This window comes from Ylistrum balloti, unplaced genomic scaffold (assembly GCF_031769215.1).
Source record: "Ylistrum balloti isolate Yb309-2 unplaced genomic scaffold, AGI_CSIRO_Ybal_v1 Utg369762, whole genome shotgun sequence".
Classification (NCBI taxonomy): domain Eukaryota; kingdom Metazoa; phylum Mollusca; class Bivalvia; order Pectinida; family Pectinidae; genus Ylistrum; species Ylistrum balloti.
This window is the reverse complement of record NW_026781960.1, coordinates 469,626-494,441: the sequence shown is the minus strand read 5'-3', so window position 1 is coordinate 494,441 and position 24,816 is coordinate 469,626. Positions and strand designations below refer to the sequence as shown.

Below are 24,816 nucleotides of genomic sequence, written 5' to 3'. Positions count from 1 at the left end.
CCCCCCACCCACCTCCTCTCCCTCAGATATACAACACCCCAACACCCCACCCCACCCCCTCTAGTATGGGTGTATTACAATGTATTATTGCTATTGCAGATTAAGCATGTATACAATTATGTGAGCAATGTTTACAAATGTATTCAGAAGTTTAAGATAAATTATTGTTTCTTTTACCAGGAAATCACCTTGTACAGGGGCCATGTAGAGATTAATCAAGATCTCTACTCCAAGGAACTATTGACAACTGCTGCTGTGTTATAACAATTTCTCAGAATTTGGCTCCATCTACTCTGTACAAATGACCACTAGTATGTCAAGACGTGTTTATAACTTTAACGTGGCCCAACCTGCCATTTCGCAGACCCACAAGGATATCACAGATGATAAGATGAGAGAACTTCGTCGGGCACGTAAGGTACGTTTCTATGTCAACGGGGACCGTTTCTTCAAGGGAAAGAAGATGTACATTACGCCTCATCGTTACTTTAACTTCAGTGACCTTTTAAATGACCTCACTGGAAAATTACCTTCCTCTGTTGGTTTACCATATGGCGTGCGTCAGATCTTTACCCCTTCTGGTGGCCGACGTGTCAAGGACCTGGAGGACCTTGTGGATGGTCAGACTTATGTTTGTGCTGGGTTTGAAGGATTCAAGGCACAAGTGAACTATGGCCAACAGAACATGGAGCCATGGTCAATGGGTAAGTAATAACAGAACTGACATGTACATTTGTGTCACTGATCATACAACTCACCTACCACCTATCTTACCAGCTACCTCACTAGCAATGTCTTAATGATTCAATGGCCATAGGCCACTTTACTAACTACCTGTCTTAATAACTACCAGTCTTATCAGCTGTCTTACTAGTTACTAACTACCTGTCTCAATAATTATCTGTCTTATCAGCTATCTTACTAGTTACTAACTACCTGTCTTAATAATTACCTGTCTTATCAGCTATCTTACTAGTTACTAACTACCTGTCTTAATAATTACCTGTCTTATCAGCTATCTTACTAGTTACTAACTACCTGTCTTAATAACTATCAGTCTTATCAGCTGTCTTACTAGTTACTAACTACCTGTCTTAATAATTACCTGTCTTATCAGCTGTCTTACTAGTTACTAACTACCTGTCTTAATAATTACCTGTCTTATCAGCTATCTTACTAGTTACTAACTACATGTCTTAATAATTACCTGTCTTATCAGCTATCTTACTAGTTACTAACTACCTGTCTTAATAATTACCTGTCTTATCAGCTGTCTTACTAGTTACTAACTACCTGTCTTAATAATTACCTGTCTTATCAGCTGTCTTACTAGTTACTAACTACCTGTCTTAATGATTACCTGTCTTATCAGCTTTCTTACTAGTTACTAACTAACTGTCTTAATAATTACCTGTCTTTTCAGCTTTCTTACTAGTTACTAACTACCTGTCTTAATAATACCTGCCTTACCATCTATCTTACTAACCATCTGTCTTAATGACCACCAGTCTTACCAGCCGTCTTGCTTTCTGTTTGTGATTATTAACAACTGTGTCACACATTTACTTCCTCTTACAACTCTACTGGTTCTTATGGAACAAACTGAAGAATAAAAAAATTGTCTTCAACCTACAATCTACTATAACAATAGTTTTTGGCATATACCAGTAACTTAGTGCAAAATATGTAGATTGTACTATATTTGATATATAGCCTCACTCAAATTCTAACTGTAATGTTGATAGCCAAACTTAAGAACCCAGTCCAGAAAACTGATAATCAGACATCGGTCCTTCCTATTATTACCTTACCTGGCTCAAAGAGCCACATATCTGTGTCCTGACAATTTATATATCGTCACATATTTGTGTCCTGACAATTTATATATTGTCACATATCTGTGTCCTGACAATTTATATATAGCCACATATCTGTGTAGAGACAATTTATATATAGTCACATATCTGTGCCCTGACAATTTATTTATAGTCACATATCTGTACTGACAATTTATATAGTCACATATCTGTGTACTGACAATTTATATGGTCACACATATCTGTGTACTGACAATTTATATATAGTCACATATCTGTGACCTGACAATTTATATATAGTCACATATCTGTGACCTGACAATTTATATATAGCCACATATCTGTGTAGTGACAATTTATATATAGTCACATATCTGTGCCCTGGCAATTTATATAGTCACATATCTGTGTACTGAAAATTTATATATAGCCACATATCTGTGTAGTGACAATTTATATATAGTCACATATCTGTGACCTGACAATTTATATATAGTCACATATCTGTGACCTGACAATTTATATATATTCACATATCTGTGTAGTGACAATTAATATATAGTCACATATCTGTGTAGTGACAAGTTATATATAGTCACATATCTGTACTGACAATTTATAGAGTCACATATCTGTGTCCTGACAATTTATATATAGCCACATATCTGTGTAGTGACAATTTATATATAGTCACATATCTGTGTCCTGACAATTTATATATAGCCACATATCTGTGTAGTGACAATTTATATATTGTCACATATCTGTGACCTGACAATTTATATATAGTCACATATCTGTGTAGTGACAATTCATATATAGTCACATATCTGTGTAGTGACAATTTATATATAGTCACATATCTGTGTACTGACAATTAATATATAGTCACTTATCTGTGTACTGACAATTTCTATATAGTCACATATCTGTGTACTGACAATTAATATATAGTCACTTATCTGTGTACTGACAATTTATATATAGTAACATATCTGTGTACTGACAATTTATATATAGCCACATATCTGTGTAGTGACAATTTATATATTGTCACATATCTGTGTAGTGACAATTTATATATAGCCACATATCTGTACTGACAATTTATAGAGTCACATATCTGTGTACTGACAATTTATATATAGTCCCATATCTGTGTACTGACAATTTATATATCGTCACATATCTGTGTAGTGACAATTCATATATAGCCACATATCTGTACTGACAATTTATATAGTCACATATCTGTGTAGTGACAATTTATATAGTCACATATCTGTGTACTGACAATTTATATGGTCACACATATCTGTGTCCTGACAATTTATATATAGTCACATATCTGTGTACTGACAATTTATATATAGCCACATATCTGTGTACTGACAATTTATATATAGTCACATATCTGTACTGACAATTTATATATCGTCACATATCTGTGTACTGACAATTTATATATAGTCACATATCTGTGACCTGACAATTTATATATCGTCACATATCTGTGTAGTGACAATTCATATATAGCCACATATCTGTACTGACAATTTATATAGTCACATATCTGTGTAGTGACAATTTATATATAGTCACATATCGGTGTACTGACAATTTATATATAGACACATATCTGTGTACTGACAATTTATATAGTCACATATCTGTGTAGTGACAATGTATATATAGTCACATATCTGTGTACTGACAATTTATATAGTCACATATCTGTGTACTGAATGTTTTTAAGTAACAGATCAATTAACTGACAATTTAAATAGTAACAAAACTATTTACTTACAATTTATATAGTAACAAAACAGTGTATGGACAATATTTGTGAAATTTTATGTATAGGTAGCTGAACCTTTTTCAAATTTGTCTATTAAACATTAACGTCTTGACAAGAAATTGCTAAATTAAACAGGTCAGAACTTCTGAATTCTTTAGAATATAAAAGAAAGTTAGAGATTGTGATGACAAGCTGTCAAAGGTTTAATATTCTAGTCTACCATAGTTTTTACCGAGAATTACAACTTTATCTCCTGACATGTTATTGTGTGTATCATTATAGACTGAATTGGTACACCAATTAATGGATGACACTGTCATCTCTGTCAAGGATAATTAAGGGGTTATAATGAACCACAAATACCCACGTCATTGGATTTACTCACAATAATGAATCCAGTGTATGGCTTAATACAGTGATACTAAATATAGTATTTATTTCTGTACATACAGGTATATATCATGATGTTAAATGTACTGCATGTCTAGTAGAAAGATTATGTCAGGTATTACAGCTGGTAATATTGAATTAAAAGACAGCTTAAATACAGTTTTTAGGTCATTTGAGACAAAGTCTGAAGTGACCCATTGCAATCACTTTTTGTCCGTCATCATGCACTGTAAACAAATTACATTTTTTACTTCTTCTCAAAAACCGAAAGACCCAGATTTCTTATGTTGGGCCTGTAGCATGCTGGGATGAAGTGCTACGAAGTGTGTTCAAATTGACCTTGACTAACTTTAAAGGTCATAGGGATCAAATGTGTTAACAACTTCTTCTCAATAACCGTAAACCCAGAGGTCTGTATTGGGACTGTAGCATACGGGGATGAAGGGCTATCAGGTTTGTTTAAGTGAATGACCTTGACTATTTTTCACGGTCACAGGGGTCAAATATTTAAGTATTTGTATTCATTTTCAGTTGGAATTACAAAAAAGGTTGGAATTTTGTTGCCAAGCAGGTTCAGTGTTTTGAAAACTACAGTGTTTTATTCAGATTTTGAAATGTCCTTTAAATCAATACTTGCTACAAAAAATACTTTTCAGGCTTTAATATGTATACTAGATATAGGACAAGGCAGTTTTTGTTAAGTTTGTGATTGTCATATATTGAAAACAAAAAATTAACTCTGATGATTGTAAAGGCCTACAGGCCTCTTGTTGTTTAATGATGTCGATGTCCAGATGGCAAAGCATCTTTATAACAATATTAGAAAATCATAGCCTTATTTAAATACAGGACATCAATTTTAATTTCATTAAAAAACATTCTTTTACAGAAGTGGGAAGACGCAACATGAATGGTAATTATTTGTGTTAATGTTGACTTACAGACACTAACCGTAACTAGATAAGGAATGCTAATTAATTTAACTAATACATTATACACTCGTGTCATTATTGTGCAAAATGACACAGATGCTTGATAATACATTGTATAATCAGACTCACAAACATACATGTGATCACATTTTTCCAACTCACATGAATGCTTGAATTCATATGAAATTGCTCTGACTCACAAAGGTGCTTGTTCATTTTGATTATAGAGCTGCTGCAGGCCCTATCATTTCTTAACACACAGTTTAATCGTGATAAAAACGGATGAAAGCTTTAAATATTGAGTTAACACTTTTATCAGCCTCAGCTTGTACAGAAAAGGTGCATATCTATTGACTTTAGATGAATGTGTTATTTCTAACATATTAAGCTCTCAATTGTATTACATCATACACAATGAAGTTTCCCTTCTAAAACATGGAAAAGTTGATTTTCAATCCTACCTCTAGTTGTGTATCCAGCTTCTCCATTGCAACAGTGAAGATCAGTTCAAACAAAATACAAAATAAGAAACGTCCTGATTATTTTGATTGTTTTGAAGGACACAATCAATTTATAGCATAACAATGTAATTCTTAGGTGAGACAGAATCTTTACTATATATAGAAATCCATTTACTCTGTACAATTATATGTCCCTGAAATCCTAAACCATTTCCAGATTATCTATATACATACAGAAGTTTGAAGAAGATCTCTCCATATGATAATCAACATAATCTTTTCATGATTTCTAAAGGTACTCTAAGGAGTTCTATGGTTCTTTACTTTCCAAATTTGTACATGCAGATCGAGGTCCACTGGGGGTGTTTTCTGTCTATAAGGTTCTACATATAACATGATCACATGATAACCAGCTAACGCCATGTAAACTATTCTTATTTCTCCGTCAAAAAACCAAAAGGCATAACAGATACAAAACCAGAGAAATAAATAAAAATTGATGGTTTGGGTTGATGTTAACTGTAATAGTACTGATACTGGAATGCCTGTTTTGAGGACTTACCCCCTGGTAATAGAGAGTCTTTGTTACTTGTACAACATACTTGTAGGACTATAAATAATTGTAGCCAATTAAAATACCATCATTTATCATATGTAGAATTTCAATTGCAGGTAAAGTTTCAAAATAAACTTCAACAGGAAAAAATAAATACTGTTTGTAATTATCAAGATATTAGCTTCAGGGGGCAATATTCTGAGTTTCAGAATTCAAATTTTGAAGTGAAAGCATTTCATGTGAAAAGTGTTGTTTTGTATACAGTGTTTATATGTGATATTTTATGTTTTATGTTGTAGGAAAGAGATGTAAGTACATATACACTGTGTGTGACTTAGACTAAGTAGACTTGCCTTGAAATCTCAGTGTGTGATTTAATAGACTCGGTAGATTTGCCAGCATTGGAGGAGCACATTTCGCAATGTGTGCTGTAACTTTGTTACATTTTGATGTGTTCTGTTAAATATTTGTAACCAACAGTTCAGGTGATTGAAATGTTCTGTAAACACCAGTCATAAAAGATGTGTTTCAAAATGGAAGCTTTTATCTGGTGACAGAAAATATATATATATATATACAAAAACAAAATACAAAAATTTCCTATTTTTTTCAACAAAGCCTTTTTGTTTCTAATGGTTACAAATATTATCAACTTATTGATTTTGTTAACTTTCAAAAAGAAAATTTTATTGATTGTTCTGTTTATGAATTCTTTTGTTAATATACACATATACCAGTATCATAACATCCTGATATTTTACACTCTGCCCCTAATATTGAAATGCTCTACCTGTGCTCCCCTGAAGAAACACCTGTAATCTTTCCCTTTCCATTAAAAATTCTTCTTTAAGTTAATTTCTGGGGGGAAATTAAAATGTCATTTTTCAGTTTTGAGTACACATTTGAATCCTGGGATTTTCAATGACTGTTGATGGAAAGGTGAAGATAAGATGTGTGTAATATCAAAGCTGCTGAAGAACAAGAAGTGTTTAATCAGTGGATACCGTTGTTGTATGGCTGAAACAATAAGCTTGGAAACGTGTGGCTTATAAATTAACTATGAATTATTCCTTTCAAAATACATTTAGTACAGTTCTATAGCTGTTAAATGTCAGAGACATTACCAAAACAGTTCGTGCAAAAGTGTTCATAATACAGTAGAACTATTTCATTGTAGAAATAAAGTAGAGTTTATTCATTGTAAAACACAGTAAACTCAAAGTCACTCTGCAGTCAAACATTTTTTGTTGAATACTTTTAGTCTATGTAAAATAACATCTGACCATATTTTAATCAAAAAAGAAAATATTCAGTGTAGAACTGTCCATCACAGTAGAATTCAGTGTAGAACTGTCCATCACAGTAGAATTCAGTGTAGAACTGTCCATCACAGTAGAAAATATTCAGTACAGAACTGTCCATCACAGTAGAAAATATTCAGTGTAGAACTGTCCATCACAGTAGAATTCAGTGTAGAACTGTCCATCACAGTAGAATTCAGTGTAGAACTGTCCATCACAGTAGAATTCAGTGTAGAACTGTCCATCACAGTAGAAAATATTCAGTACAGAACTGTCCATCACAGTAGAAAATATTCAGTGTAGAACTGTCCATCACAGTAGAATTCAGTGTAGAACTGTCCATCACAGTAGAATTCAGTGTAGAACTGTCCATCACAGTAGAAAATATTCAGTACAGAACTGTCCATCACAGTAGAAAATATTCAGTGTAGAACTGTCCATCACAGTAGAATTCAGTGTAGAACTGTCCATCACAGTAGAATTCAGTGTAGAACTGTCCATCACAGTAGAATTCAGTGTAGAACTGTCCATCACAGTAGAATTCAGTGTAGAACTGTCCATCACAGTATAAAATATTCAGTGTAGAACTGTCCATCACAGTAGAAAATATTCAGTATGGAACTGTCCATCACAGTAGAAAATATTTAGTATAGAACTGTCCATCACAGTAGAATTCAGTGTAGAACTGTCCATCACAGTAGAATTCAGTGTAGAACTGTCCATCACAGTAGAAAATATTCAGTATGGAACTGTCCGTCACAGTAGAAAATATTCAGTATGGAACTGTCCATCACAGTAGAAAATATTCAGTGTAGAACTGTCCGTCACAGTAGAAAATATTCAGTATGGAACTGTCCATCACAGTAGAATTCAGTATAGAACTGTCCGTCACAGTAGAAAATATTCAGTGTAGAACTGTCCATCACAGTAGAATTCAGTGTAGAACTGTCCGTCACAGTAGAATTCAGTGTAGAAATGTCCATCACAGTAGAATTCAGTGTAGAACTATCCATCACAGTAGAATACAGTGTAGAACTGTCCATCACAGTAGAATTCAGTGTAGAACTGTCCATCACAGTAGAAAATATTCAGTGTAGAACTGTCCATCACAGTAGAAAATATTCAGTGTAGAACTGTCCATCACAGTAGAAAATATTCAGTACAGAACTATCCATCACAGTAGAAAATATTCAGTACAGAACTGTCCATCACAGTAGAAAATATTCAGTGTAGAACTGTCCATCACAGTAGAAAATATTCAGTTTAGAACTATCCATCACAGTAGAAAATATTCAGTACAGAACTGTCCATCACAGTAGAAAATATTCAGTGTAGAACTGTCCATCACAGTAGAATTCAGTGTAGAACTGTCCATCACAGTAGAATTCAGTGTAGAACTGTCCATCACAGTAGAAAATATTCAGTGTAGAACTGTCCATCACAGTAGAAAATATTCAGTGTAGAACTGTCCATCACAGTAGAATTCAGTGTAGAACTGTCCATCACAGTAGAAAATATTCAGTATAGAACTGTCCATCACAGTAGAAAATATTCAGTGTAGAACTGTCCATCACAGTAGAATTCAGTATAGAACTGTCCATCACAGTAGAATTCAGTGTAGAACTGTCCATCACAGTAGAAAATATTCAGTGTAGAACTGTCCATCACAGTAGAATTCAGTATAGAACTGTCCATCACAGTATAAAATATTCAGTATAGAACTGTCCATCACAGTAGAAAATACTCAGTTTGTCCATCACAGTAGATCAGTGTACAGTATTGAACTGTCCATCACAGTATAAATAATGTGTGTTAACACCACCTGCATGACCTACAATGATCATGATTACAGATTATTTTGTCCATCACAAGGTAAATAAACATGTATATAATATTCAGTGTAGAACTGGAGTACAGTAGAATGTGTTTATCACAGTAGAACATATGGTGAATGGAGAGGTGACATTTAATCTAAATGTTGGACCTTGTGATAAAAAAGATATTGACCCCAAACCATAACATACTGTATTTGTCATACTTCTCTTAATAGTTGGAATTAATTGTTTATTTATAGCTTAGAATATTGTCATATTAACATGCTGTTCAAAACACATGTGATATGTTCCAGAACATCTGTTTACAGAGCTGTTTATAGGAGAGTAATTTTTTTTATTTCATTTAAACATACTTTTAAACAAAGTATTTATTGTATGGTCACAGTGTTTTACTGCTTGTTTGAACAGGAGATATTTTTTAGAACTGTCCATAATTATTCACAGATGTGTCCATCACAGATAAAATTTTTTAGAACTATCACAGTAGAGTAATTGTCAGTATAGAATGTTTCTGTCCATAATTGTCATAGATAGGACTTAACTGGAATGTTTCAAAACTCTCAGTAATTGTCTTAGATGTTTCAAAACTCTGCCTGTCAGAACTTAACTGGAATGTTTCAAAACTCTGCCTGTCCAGTAATGTCTCTTAACTGGAATGTTTCAAGCTGTGTCCAGTAATTGTCTAGATAGGACTTAACTGGAATGTTTCAAAACTCTGCCTGTCCAGTAATTGTCATAGATAGGACTTAACTGGAATGTTTTCTGCCTGTCCAGTAATTGTCATAGATAGGACTTAACTGGAATGTTTCAAAACTCTGTCCTGTCTTAACTGGAATGTTTCAAAACTCTGCCTGTCCAGTTGTCATAGATAGACTTAACTGGAATGTTTCAAAACTCTGCCTGTCCAGTAATTGTCATAGATAGGACTTAACTGGAATGTCCAGTAATTGTCATGGAATGTTTCAAAACTCTGCCTGTCCAGTAATTGTCATAGATAGGACTTAACTGGAATGTTTCAAAACTCTGCCTGTCCAGTAATTGTCTTAGGACTTAACTGGAATGTTTCAAAACTCTGCCTGTCCAGTAATTGTCTTAGATAGGACTTAACTGGAATGTCTCAAAACTCTGCCCGTCCAGTAATTGTCTTAGATAGGACTTAACTGGAATGTCTCAAAACTCTGCCCGTCCAGTAATTGTCATAGATAGGACTTAACTGGAATGTTTCAAAACTCTGCCTGTCCAGTAATTGTCATAGGACTTAACTGGAATGTTTCAAAAACCTGTCCAGTAATTGTCATAGATAGGACTTAACTGGAATGTTTCAAAACTCTGCCTGTCCAGTAATTGTCATAGATAGGACTTAACTGGAATGTTTCAAAACTCTGCCTGTCCAGTAATTGTCATAGATAGGACTTAACTGGAATGTTTCAAAACTCTGCCTGTCCAGTAATTGTCTTAGATAGGACTTAACTGGAATGTTTCAAAACTCTGCCTGTCCAGTAATTGTCATAGATAGGACTTAACTGGAATGTTTCAAAACTCTGCCAGTCCAGTAATTGTCATTTAACTGGAATGTTTCAAAACTCTGCCTGTCCAGTAATTGTCTTAGGACTTAACTGGAATGTTTCAAAACTCTGCCTGTCCAGTAATTGTCTTAGGACTTAACTGGAATGTTTCAAAACTCTGCCTGTCCAGTAATTGTCATAGATAGGACTTAACTGGAATGTCTCAAAACTCTGCCTGTCCAGTAATTGTCATAGATAACTGGAATGTTTCAAAACTCTGCCTGTCCAGTAATTGTCTTAGGGAATGTCTCAAAACTCTGCCTGTCCAGTAATTGTCATAGATAGGACTTAACTGGAATGTTTCAAAACTCTGCCTGTCCAGTAATTGTCATAGATAGGACTTAACTGGAATGTTTCAAAACTCTGCCTGTCCAGTAATTGTCTTAGATAGGACTTAACTGGAATGTTTCAAAACTCTGCCTGTCCAGTAATTGTCATAGATAGGACTTAACTGGAATGTTTCAAAACTCTGCCTGTCCAGTAATTGTCATAGATAGGACTTAACTGGAATGTTTCAAAACTCTGCCTGTCCAGTAATTGTCATAGATAGGACTTAACTGGAATGTTTCAAAACTCTGCCTGTCCAGTAATTGTCATAGATAGGACTTAACTGGAATGTTTCAAAACTCTGCCTGTCCAGTAATTGTCATAGATAGGACTTGCCTGTCCAAATTGTCTGGAATGTTTCAAAACTCTGCCTGTCCAGTAATTGTCATAGATAGGACTTAACTGGAATGTTTCAAAACTCTGCCTGTCCAGTAATTGTCATAGATAGGACTTAACTGGAATGTTTCAAAACTCTGCCTGTCCAGTAATTGTCATAGATAGGACTTAACTGGAATGTTTCAAAACTCTGCCTGTCCAGTAATTGTCATAGATAGGACTTAACTGGAATGTTTCAAAACTCTGCCTGTCCAGTAATTGTCATAGATAGGACTTAACTGGAATGTTTCAAAACTCTGCCTGTCCAGTAATTGTCATAGATAGGACTTAACTGGAATGTTTCAAAACTCTGCCTGTCCAGTAATTGTCATAGATAGGACTTAACTGGAATGTTTCAAAACTCTGCCTGTCCAGTAATTGTCTGGACTTAACTGGAATGTTTCAAAACTCTGCCTGTCCAGTAATTTCCAGTAATTGTCATAGATAGGACTTAACTGGAATGTCTCAAAACTCTGCCCGTCCAGTAATTGTCATAGATAGGACTTAACTGGAATGTTTCAAAACTCTGCCTGTCCAGTAATTGTCATAGATAGGACTTAACTGGAATGTTTCAAAACTCTGCCTGTCCAGTAATTGTCATAGATATGACTTAACTGGAATGTTTCAAAACTCTGCCAGTCCAGTAATTGTCTTAGATAGGACTTAACTGGAATGTTTCAAAACTCTGCCTGTCCAGTAATTGTCATAGATAGGACTTAACTGGAATGTTTCAAAACTCTGCCTGTCCAGTAATTGTCATAGATAGGACTTAACTGGAATGTTTCAAAACTCTGCCTGTCCAGTAATTGTCTTAGGACTTAACTGGAATGTTTCAAAACTCTGCCTGTCCAGTAATTGTCATAGATAGGACTTAACTGGAATGTTTCAAAACTCTGCCTGTCCAGTAATTGTCATAGATAGGACTTAACTGGAATGTTTCAAAACTCTCTGCCTGTCCAGTAATTGTCATAGATAGGACTTAACTGGAATGTTTCAAAACTCTGCCTGTCCAGTAATTGTCATAGATAGGACTTAGGAATGTTTCAATTGTCCAGTAATTGTCATAGATAGGACTTAACTGGAATGTTTCAAAACTCTGCCTGTCCAGTAATTGTCATAGATAGGACTTAACTGGAATGTTTCAAAACTCTGCCTGTCCAGTAATTGTCTTAGATAGGACTTAACTGGAATGTTTCAAAACTCTGCCTGTCCAGTAATTGTCTTAGGACTTAACTGGAATGTCTCAAAACTCTGCCTGTCCAGTAATTGTCATAGATAGGACTTAACTGGAATGTTTCAAAACTCTACCCGTCCAGTAATTGTCTTAGATAGGACTTAACTGGAATGTTTCAAAACTCTGCCTGTCCAGTAATTGTCATAGATAGGACTTAACTGGAATGTTTCAAAACTCTGCCTGTCCAGTAATTGTCATAGATAGGACTTAACTGGAATGTTTCAAAACTCTGCCTGTCCAGTAATTGTCTCTGCCTGTCCAGTAATTGTCAGGACTTAACTGGACTTAACTGGAATGTTTCAAAACTCTACCCGTCCAGTAATTGTCTTAGATAGGACTTAACTGGAATGTTTCAAAACTCTGCCTGTCCAGTAATTGTCATAGATAGGACTTAACTGGAATGTTTCAAAACTCTGCCTGTCCAGTAATTGTCATAGATAGGACTTAACTGGAATGTTTCAAAACTCTGCCTGTCCAGTAATTGTCATAGATAGGACTTAACTGGAATGTTTCAAAACTCTGCCTGTCCAGTAATTGTCTTAGGACTTAACTGGAATGTTTCAAAACTCTGCCTGTCCAGTAATTGTCAGGAAAGTTCACTGACTACTTGAGATTTTTTCTGTCTGATCACTGATGACCAGACCTCTGTAAACTTTTACCGAAATGTGTTTCTGGAGCTGGCCGAAATCTATTAAGGGAATTTTTCTGTCATAAGAATTTTTTTTTTTTTTGAAATCCATAGATATTAGATTTTTTTTTCTAACATCAGTTGGATAAAAGGCACTCTTAGTCCTTTCCTTGGATGTTACAGGGATTAGGAAATGAAAATCAGGTGATTTTATTGATAACAAACCATCAGAGTTCAAAAAAATATTAATAGTGATGGTCAAAATATTCTACCAATATGCTCATACTTCATCTGCATTGAAAAAATTAAAGATAGAAAATCTTGAAATATTTAGATTTTATTGTAATAACTTATTCTGACAAACTGAAGGTACCAGGTAGTTGTTTAAGATTGTACATCACGAATTATCAGCTTTCTTTTTCCTTTTTTTTTTTTTTTTTTTCATTAAATTATAAACCCTGTAGCTGAGTGGAAATATGTGTCCACCTCTTCTCAATTTAGACCGCCTTGGCTCTTATATTTAAAGTGTCCATTTGTATAATCCTCTGTCATAAAGTTTTACAGAGCCAAAAAAGGAAACACTGCTAGATAATAAAACCACATTATTCTTTCTTAACATCATGCTTGTCTGTTAGTTACGACCAGGGGTAATGACTTCTCCCTTAGTTACTTGTGTAGATGATGACTGCTCCCTTGTGTGGTGGGATTTTATGAGTGAATCCTAACAGCTCTCCCACAGCTTAGGTATCAGGTCGACCGGGGAATATAGTGAGTTCTACAAACTTGTCCAGTCTGGTTTTTAGCCAATTGTTTTACTTTTGAAGTTTGTGTATAACTCAATGGAGGATTTTGATATCTTGTTTCCATTGTTTAGAAACAAGTTATTTTGTGCTTCGTTAAATGATGTTTGTGATGTGGAAAAAATTATATATTTCACGAGAACACAACTCCATTCTTTTGAAGTTTTGTTAAAAAAGGCAGACATATCCAGTTGAAGTTTGAAACTGTAAAATTGATTCAGTTGTGTGATCCTAAAAACTGTGATAAAGACACTGACTAAAGATGGATTGTAATTTGTAGAAACTGTTTCAGGAGGCTGTTTTTTTAACTTGGACATTATTCTAGAGAAAATATTTGTTGAAAGTATCAGCAGTGAAAACAAGTTTTAAAGGATATTAAAGTTTTGATTCAATATTTGATAAAAAGATAAAAAAGGATTGTGAGGATATAATGTTTGCTCCGGTGGCAACACCCACTCCCATTGACTGGGATGAGCGGTACAGAAGCTGCTACGAGCGCCACCCATCAGCTCGGGTCAGTGTTATAGAACAGGAAAAAAGTAGGTGTGGCACCTGGAGGGATACCTACAAAGAAACCATTGATATTGGTCCTGATCCGCCCTATTTGTACAAAAAATACATTTGGGGCAGGAAAAGTAAGTGTTACCATTATTGTAACAACATTTATTTCATTGTGTTTTTTTTTTTTAATGATAATGATTCTTATCTTAGAGTGATGAATAGGGGTGGCTAAATTAAAATTTTATACACAAAGTTTGTGTTGATTTGAGGTTATCCAGGATGTAGATTTTCACCTTTAATAATTATTATTTCAGGGCATTTATTTGATCAATGAACCCATTTTCCAGGGACAAGGAAAGTACTACATTTAAACGCTTCAGCTGATGATTGTCACGAAAGATTAAGTACATTTGTTTATCTCAACTGTTATTGAATTATGTCTCTATAACAGAAGTTTTCATTTAAATTTACCTATAAGACTGCCACATTCCTATCACTGTCAATGATATTGTATTTGCATTTGGAATTAAAGGGAAATAACTCTTGACAAATTCAAGTTACCTGTGAGTGCCACAGCAGGATCCATGTCAAACATTCCGATGATGCAGTGTTTAGTCCATCCTACGTGTTTGATCAGTGAATTATACTGAGAGAAGGATACACATAGTATATCTACCTCTGTATCGCCCCATCGTTAGCCCAGATCATCAGATGGTGGGCTGTTCAAATCACCCTCATCTGTATATGTAGGTTCCCTTTCAATTTTAGGATTAAATGTACAACAGGCGATGGTTCATCATAGATTTTGACAGTTGAAGTTAATGTTATCACTATTTCTTAGAAGTACTGGAGTGATAGAATCGTATTGTTCTATAGATAGGATTATATCAAGAGATTGGCTGGTCAGTCTTGCCAATTACTGACCATCCAAACTTTTGTGAGAGGATTGATTATTTCTCTCACATACTTAAAACACGGTAACAAGTTGTAAGTTGTTGTGAAACCTGTTCATCTCGCAATCGTCATATGTCCGATGAAATGTATGTTAAAAATGAGGACATTATTGATTTGAAAATGGCAACACTACATAAAACGAAAACTCCTCCCTGTTTATTGGAGGTGTGTCACTCACAGTGTTTCCCTAACATTTGTTTTACCACACCCCCAACAACTAAAGGATCTCCCTGTGAGAAGAAGGATACATCTCAAACTTTATGTCTATTTTGCACATGGTCCCTTAAATATTGTGCTCATCTAATTTTGAGACTGATGAGAGAAACAAAGTGGCTGTGTGTCTTGGATTTTGAATGTTGAAGTTTGTTATTGCTAATTCTTGAGAAGTGCAAGGGGAATACATTCTAAACTCATTATGTAGGTTCCCAGTCTTTTGACATTAAAGTCACATCAGTGAAAGAAAATGGGAGACAGGAAGCCATCTTTGATTTTGATAGTTGAAGTTTGTCATCCCAGATTTTCTTGAAAAGTGCTGGAAGGATGTTCCTTAAACTTGATGTGAAGTTGCTCCTGGTCCCAAGTTGTTCCCATTCAAAGTAGTTGGCCAGAGGCCATTTTTCAATTTTGAAAGTTGAAGTTTGTTATCACTGTTTCTCCAAAATTTCTGGTTAGATCTTGTATATATTTCAGAAAAAAGGACTTAAGGGAAAAATAGAGGAAACAGTCTTTATTAATTCAATAGTGGTTAAACAAGATCTTCCCGTGATCTCTTGTTTAGATATTCATGAAAGGTCAAATTTAATTTTAATTTGTCAAAAATAATACAGGGTCATTTAATATCACAGGTAGTATTCTTTCACACGTTTAGTATGGTATGATAATAAACAACAATATTAATTGTTTTTTCTGCCTGAAATTCAATTCTCTCAAGAACATTACTGTGAATCTTTATTACATAATTAAATGACTTTTAAGGAAAATTTTGCCATCAGTATGAAAAGGTCTATCTATCAAATTTAGTTAAGCAAAGAAAAAAGAACATTGAGCACAATAACTTTAATGACCTTTGCTGAATCTCAAGGTCAATCAGAAAAAAAATATTTGAAAGCCTCAAAATCAAACTTTTTTGTAAAAATGTAAAAGGCCAAGCTACAGAAAGGTCATTCAAAGTCATAGAGGTCAGATAGAAGAAAGTGGCAGACTCTTACAATATTCACTGAATAACAAGAAAGCTTTCTATTGAAACTAGAGTTTGAATCAGTTTTGCTGAAATTTATGCATGAAACCCACTTTCAGATCACTGTGGACAAATGTGTTAAAATGGTCCATAATGGCTGCTCAACTAAGATATTCAACTGACATTGCCAACTCACATCATTAACGTCAGGTCAGCCTGATTTTAGCCTTACCGTATATGACCTGCTAATGAATCGTGAAAAAAGTTAGAATCACCTTAATTTTTTTTACTTTTATTAATTTCAAAGTCATCTATTTAATCTTATTTAATAAAATTAATGTTCAAATGTAAGATGGAACGTGTCATCTAACAACAGACCTGATAGCGGTCATTCTTCTTGATGATTCAGAACACCCTTTCATTCCTGGGCGTATGACCAGCTAGAAGTTAGAAATAGTTGATCATAGTTAAAATCTTCATAAATTTCTCTCTGTTGTTTTAATATATAGGTCACATGTCAGTATGTTAGAATATCCCATCAAATTATCCAAAAGATTCATGTAATTTTAATTTACAGAAAGCCACTTCATTCAGGACATTGATGTTTACTCCTTTATTAGCCTTGGGATGGGGAAGGGAAGGTTGAAATGTGGACCTGATGATTAGAATGAAGTTAGAAACCAGTCCAGCAGAACAACTGTAGACTTGTTAGAGGTTATGACAACAACATTATATATCCTGTAATAGAAATATTGTCCTGTGTAGTATGTACAGTTTCCCTGAATAGTTTCCCCTAACACTGCTGGGGTGGCCAGTGACAATTAAGTCTGGTTTGTTATTCAATATTTATATAATAATGAATGGTTAAGACAAACCAGCGATAAGGAATTGTCAAATTATACAGGCACTTAATGGTGATCTCTTGTCAATTCTTTCAACAGCCATTTTAACTGATCAGTTTGTGTTGTGGTTTGATAAAAGTGTTATCAGATAAGAGTAGGGTAGCTCTATAGACTTCATTATGATGAGGCTTAGCCATGTTGTAGTACACTGTGTTGGCAACACTTGGGTAACATTTGGTAGGGTTGGTGGGGGTGATATGGAAGGGGGAAGGGGCGATGACAAGTTTATAGCTCCGGCCATCTTAGTTTGCAATCTTTCTGAAAGAACGAGTTTGTTAAGAGGTAGATCCACGTGCCTTTGTTTACAAAGCCCCCTTATGAGGCCCCAGGTACCAATGTGTAAATGTGATTGTCTCGACATTGAAACTCTATCTTGAATCATTGTAGTCCATCAGTTTGTATCATTAAGACTTGGCCATGGCTTAAGTATGTCTAGTAACATCACACCTGCTTTGGAATTCTATTGATTTACATTGAAGACACAACTGTCCAATATTACAGGTAGGATCTGTCCACAGCTTGTGACAGTCCTTTAATTAATTTGTGGAACATATGGCCCACCGATGGGGCATTCCGACTCTCCTGTGGATATTTTGGAGTGTGAATCCATTGACATAGTTTTTGGTTTTATTAGGAAGTCTTCGACATTGAGTTTGGATGTACAATGATAGTGTCTCTTTAAGCTCCATTACACTTATAGACATTGTAGTTGTATGTCTAATTCTAGTCATTATGTAAGATGAGATCTTGTTTGTTCAGTCTGTCGAAGTTTACCTCAACATCAGCTGTGATTATAACTTGTTTTTTATCATGACACTGAGGTTTAATGTTGTCAGACAGTTTATATGGTTCAGTGAAGCATTCTTTAAGGAGTCAGTTGAGTTTTAGCTGTATGTAGTTTAACAATAGACATTTAGCAGCTGTGCTTCATCTACAAATGACACCATATGTCAGTTCATAAGTAACACATGTTCAGTCAGAAGTCAGCTAAAGGGTTTTAAACAACATTGGACGTTAATGAGTAATCAGAAGGATTCTTAAGGGTGACTCCAAATACCTATTATGTGAAGAATCAGCAAGGTTTTAGCATGATACCGGACACTTTTCTGTAGAGAATCAGCAAGGTTTTAGCATGATACCGGACACTTTTCTGTAGAGAATCAGTAAGGTTTTAGCATGATACCGGACACTTTTCTGTAGAGAATCAGTAAGGTTTTAGCATGATACCGGACACTTTTCTGTCTGTAGAGAATCAGTAAGGTTTTAGCATGATACCGGACACTTTTCTGTAGAGAATCAGTAAGGTTTTAGCATGATACCGGACACTTTCCTGTAGAGAATCAGTAAGGTTTTAGCATGATACCGGATACCATGATGACGTTAATACAGGATTAATAACTGTGACACCGGATGATCTATAAAGAATCTATTATATTAGATGTGGACGTGCCACACGCTGTGCTGGATAATACGTGTGACAACCTAGTCCATTGTACAGAGGCATGCTGATGAGCGGGAGAACGGCAGCACGGGTGTTCTACCGAGAACAACAAAAACGTAATTTGTTTTATAATTTTAATTCTGAAGTAGATCTGTTGATGATTGTTACTAGTGGGGGCAGTGCACTTAATACTGAACTTATTACACCTGTTAATGGACATATGAATTCGTGGATTAAGAATAAACATGAAATAGAAATAAGTCGCCCTACAAAAATCGATGATTTCACTTTAGATGTATACCAGGTGTATCATGCATTGCCACCATTTAATATCACTTATATTCATTCTGAATCTGAAATATTCAATAGAAATTAACTATACACTTGGCAAAAATATTTCATTTTTCAAAATTTTTATTACAAAGTGCAATTTTTGTCAAGGGAAATATTGATGAAACATGTATCAAACTTTTGGTTTAATAACGTGTCATGCTTGTCCCAGACAGAACTCATCTTTGTCCCAGACAGTACTCATCTTTGTCCCAGACATAACTCATCTTTGTCCCAGACAGCACTCGTGTTTGTCCCAGACAGAATTCATGTTTGTCCCAGACAGTACTCATCTTTGTCCCAGACAATACTCATGTTTGTCCCAGACCGTACTCATGTTGTCCCAGACAGAACTCATGTTTGTCCCAGACAGAACTCATCTTTGTCCCAGACAGAACTCATCTTTGTCCCAGACAGTACTTATGATTGTCCCAGACAATACTCATGTTTGTCCCAGACAGAACTCATGTTTGTCCCAGACAGAACTCATGTTTGTCCCAGACAGCACTCATGTTTGTCCCAGACAGAATTCATGTTTGTCCCAGACAGTACTCATGTTTGTCCCAGACAATACTCATGTTTGTCCCAGACCGTACTCATGTTGTCCCAGACAGAACTCATGTTTGTCCCAGACAGAACTCATGTTTGTCCCAGACAGCACTCATGTTTGTCCCAGACAGAACTCATGTTTGTCCCAGACAGTACTCATGTTTGTCCCAGACAATACTCATGTTTGTCCCAGACAGAACTCATGTTGTCCCAGACAGAACTCATGTTTGTCCCAGACAGAACTCATCTTTGTCCCAGACAGAACTCATCTTTGTCCCAGACAGAACTCATCTTTGTCCCAGACAGTACTCATCTTTGTCCCAGACATAACTCATGTTTGTCCCAGACAGCACTCATGTTTGTCCCAGACAGAACTCATGTTTGTCCCAGACAGTACTCATGTTTGTCCCAGACAATATGTTTGTCCCAGACTCATGTTTGTCCCAGACCGTACTCATGTTGTCCCAGACAGAACTCATGTTTGTCCCAGACAGAACTCATCTTTGTCCCAGACAGAACTCATCTTTGTCCCAGACAGAACTCATCTTTGTCCCAGACAGTACTCACTCCCAGACAGAACTCATGTTTGTCCCAGACAGAACTCATGTTTGTCCCAGACAGCACTCATGTTTGTCCCAGACAGAACTCATGTTTGTCCCAGACAGAACTCATGTTTGTCGCGGACAGTACTCATGTTTGTCCGAGACAATACTCATGTTTGTCCCAGACAGTACTCATGTTTGTCCCAGACATAACTCATGTTTGTCCCAGACAGCACTCATGTTTGTCCCAGACAGAACTCATGTTTGTCCCAGACAGTACTCATGTTTGTCCCAGACAATACTCATGTTTGTCCCAGACAGAACTCATCTTTGTCCCAGACAGTACTCATCTTTGTCCCAGACATAACTCATGTTTGTCCCAGACAGAACTCATGTTTGTCCCAGACAGTACTCATGTTTGTCCCAGACAGAACTCATGTTTGTCCCAGACAATACTCATTTTTGTCCCAGACAGTACTCATGTTTGTCCTGGACAGTACTCAGTTTGTCCCAGACAATACTCATGTTTGTCCCAGACAGAACTCATGTTTGTCCCAGACAATACTCATGTTTGTCCCAGACAGTACTCATGTTTGTCCCAGACATAACTCATGTTTGTCCCAGACAGCACTCATGTTTGTCCCAGACAGAACTCATGTTTGTCCCGGACAGTACTCAGGTTTGTCCCAGACAATACTCATGTTTGTCCCAGACAGAACTCATGTTTGTCCCGGACAGTACTCATCTTTGTCCCAGACAGAACTCAGGTTTGTCCCAGACAGAACTCATGTTTGTCCCAGACAGAACTCAGGTTTGTCCCAGACAGTACTCATGTTTGTCCCAGACAGAACTCATGTTTGTCCCAGACAATACTCATTTTTGTCCCAGACAGTACTCTTCTTTGTCCCAGACAGTACTCAGGTTTGTTCCGTATATATAGAAAAGAAATCTTAAAAAGCTTGTTTTCTGTCATATTATAATAATCATGTCTTTACTTAAAAAGTAATTAAACCTCTATATGAAGGCCACCTGTATTTAAAAAATATATGTTTCTATTAAGGCAAATAGTTAGGGGTCCCAATATAACATAGTTCATATTAATTGAACCTGTACATAAAGCCCACTTGTATACAAAACATATATGTTTCTATGAAGGCCAATAGTTAGGGGTCCCAATATAACATAGTTCATAGTAATTGAACCTGTATATAGAGCCCACCTGACTACTGAGGTCACTTTCCTCTGTTTTGGTGCCATGCATGATCTTGTAGTTACAGTCAGAGGCCTAGAATGTATTTAGATTTTATTCTTTACAGGGCACATTCCTTTGAAAAATGTTTCTTTATTTTTTTTTTTTTTGATTTATCATTGTAATGAATAAACAGAACAAAGAATCACAGAAACAAGCTTTATTAGCACTAGCTCTACTTTGATATAATGTTGTGCCAATCATTATGTAAATAAACACCAGGTAATTGAAATCTTATTCAACTAGCTTCAATTAAGGACTAGGGCCCATTTCATGTTTAGAAGACTTGGAGAGTCAGGATTGCATTTCCTGTACAAATACCATTGATCAGATACGTATATGTTGTAATTAACAGGTCATAAGCAGGTATTAGAGCAAAGGGTAATATCAACACAGGTAAACATGTTGATTTTGTTAGGAGACAGTATCAGGTAAGACAATTGATTGGTTCATTTGTCCCCAACAAAAGCTTGGATTGTTAAAAGTTGAAAGCCAAGTCTCTGTGTTGTTGTAGGCTTGTTAGCTTGTTATAGTTCCAAAAGAAGCATTTGATGAAAAAAATATTCATGATCACAGAAATGGGAGTTCATGATGCCTTTTGGAATTCTAAAGCATTTTTATTCCAAGAATGAGGTAAAAGTAACCCTGGATTGGTCATTTTTGACAATAACATTGTTCTAAAGCTGACAAGTCCAGGAAGGAAATATGATGGATGACATTCACCACTACTCCTTTATAAAAAAAACTTGGTAATAGTTGCTTGTCAGTCCGTACATAATTCTAATGACTTACTGCCGCAATATTTCCACTGAAATATATAGATAGACGTCACCGAGCTCTGTTTGAAAGGTGGCACCTTCTGTTAAACCAACTGTAATAATAATATTGTTGGATGAGATCCCTATCAGGCACGGTTGTTCAGTCATGGTCAGCTTACTTTTTACTTACCTGTAATAAACCTACCCGATGTTGGCAACACAAAACATTGTTAACATAGAATATGTCACAAATACTTCATTAACACGTTCAACAGGGAAAATAGATAAATAGTTAGCATGAGGTAGCAATAAAAATGGTACTTTTCAGAAAATGGTTTTATGTTCAAGCATGCTGTACTCAAAAAATACATAGGTCTATATAGTTATTGACAAGAATTATACCAAATATAACGGTGTTGGGGATAGGCAGTGCGCACACAATCTATTGAAGACATTGTGGAGACGTTGTCTGGGATCTGTTCAGGGCTTAGGAATCTGTTTACACCCTCTGGATGGAGTTAGTTCATATAGATTTCCAGTAGGCAGTCACCAGGATAAAGTTTTCACTCTTGTGGCGAAGATTTTCAACTTTAAATTAGTTTTCTGTATTGTGTTTATTTCATGTAGGATTACGTGTGAATTCTTTGCTGTGGATTTGTCTCTGTTTAATACAGGGATATCATGTTTACAGTAGTCATATCATGTGTGCAGCCTGCCAGATATTTGATGATGGTGTTAAGTTCCTGTCAATGAGTCTATGACAGGTCTTTACCTGGAATAGTTACATGGGAAATTCCTTCTGAAGTGTTATTATGGATCACACATATAACAGTCACAAACATCTTCATGTATGTTTTATCCGAAGTAGGGATCCAATGACATTCTAGAAACCAGCATGGTGGATGTTTCGGGCTTACCTTTACTTGGTCTCAGGGTGAAACTACGAGGTAATTTATATAAAACTGGCAAATGTATAAAACATACATTGGTTCTAGGATTATTAGTCAAAGGCACGAAGTATACATTGTATATTAAACCTGCCTAAGTTAGATATATTGATTCACCTGTAGGGAGTTAATGGCCTGAATTCAATGTATTCTGGTCTACCTGGCAATTCACATTTTATGAAAAAATGTATAGAAATTTGAAGAAACATAATAATCATGATATTATGCAACATACTTTTGGCATCTTTGTAGATAAAAAAAGTATTGATCAGTCGCAAAAATGATCATACAGTGTAGGAGATAATCACATGGAGAAGTTCTTACATGGACATTTTTGTAGTCTTGGTTTGGTCAATCCCGACAATAGTTATTCTACAATGTGTAGATGACAGCAGCCATGTTAATGGCAGGAATTCTTGGTCATACAGTATTCTGTAAATATTGATTTGATGTCCAAATATAACTTTACGTAAACCTTGAAGGGAAAATTATGTATTTTTCATGGATATTATGAATGCCTGAAATATGATTTTTCGCTTTTTATTTCCTAAGTATGTGTTTTTGGCAATTAAGAATAGTTCTATTCTTCAAAGAGAAAGAACTTCTCACAAGTATGTTCAGTGTTCTGGTACTCAGAACTAAGATATGTAGAAGAGAGCTTATTTCCAAATACATTCTGTAACTACAGGTATTGGAAAGAAATATACAAACTATTAATAGTGTGATATTAACAGTTGTACAATGGTCGTATCAAAATATTAATTTGGTGTGAAAAGCTTTTCATAAAGTCATGCTTGAGTGGATGAATTATAAACACATTTAGTTCAGTGATGTAACAATGGAACTGCCATTTATTTGTTATAGTGGCCAAACAAGAAAGATTGAAAAGTGATTTTAACAACTTTTTGTTGAACATTTCTGATAAACAAGGAAAAGAAACTTTTGTCAAACATTCTTTGATGTAAAATTAAAATCATGGTGATGATATTTCTGATAATTTACTTGATATCAATAATTTGTGAGATGTAAAGAATTTAACACTCTGACACATTCTTTTTTGATAGTAAAATTTTTTTCTGTTTTGTGATTCTAAATTAACCTAATTTTATCTAGCTTTCGGTTTGGGGAGAAAGTAACAAAGAAAAACAGACTAAGGGTAGATTTCTGTACTAACAATTGGTGTAGGATGTTTTTTCATTCTACTAAGATGTATTTTTATAATACAGTAGGTATATTGTACTTTTCAATTATTTCGTTCTCGGAGTGATCACCTGATCCCAGGTTGACTCTGACTTATATACACAGACATTTAGAGGATAATTATCCTGTTAACTCTAACAATTATGTACATGATGAGAATGGATCTAGAACTATGTTGACTTATATATAGATATTTTCAGAAATATTCTGCAGGAATCTTAAAGAGGTCACTAATCAACTCAACAGT

The 24,816-nt window shown here is 35.2% G+C and overlaps 1 protein-coding gene across 1 annotated transcript in view; it reads left to right on the top strand.

The window, feature by feature from the left end:
* The first annotated feature begins 301 nt into the window (after positions 1-301).
* The window catches only part of LOC132543702 (serine/threonine-protein kinase DCLK2-like), a 31,288-nt gene continuing 6,773 nt past the window's right edge, over positions 302-24,816 (top strand). Inside the window, exons 1-3 of the mRNA XM_060207221.1 lie at positions 302-704; positions 4,895-4,918; positions 6,254-6,262. Of these exons, the coding sequence (XP_060063204.1) occupies positions 302-704; positions 4,895-4,918; positions 6,254-6,262 (436 nt within the window). The remainder of the gene's footprint in view (positions 705-4,894; positions 4,919-6,253; positions 6,263-24,816) is intronic.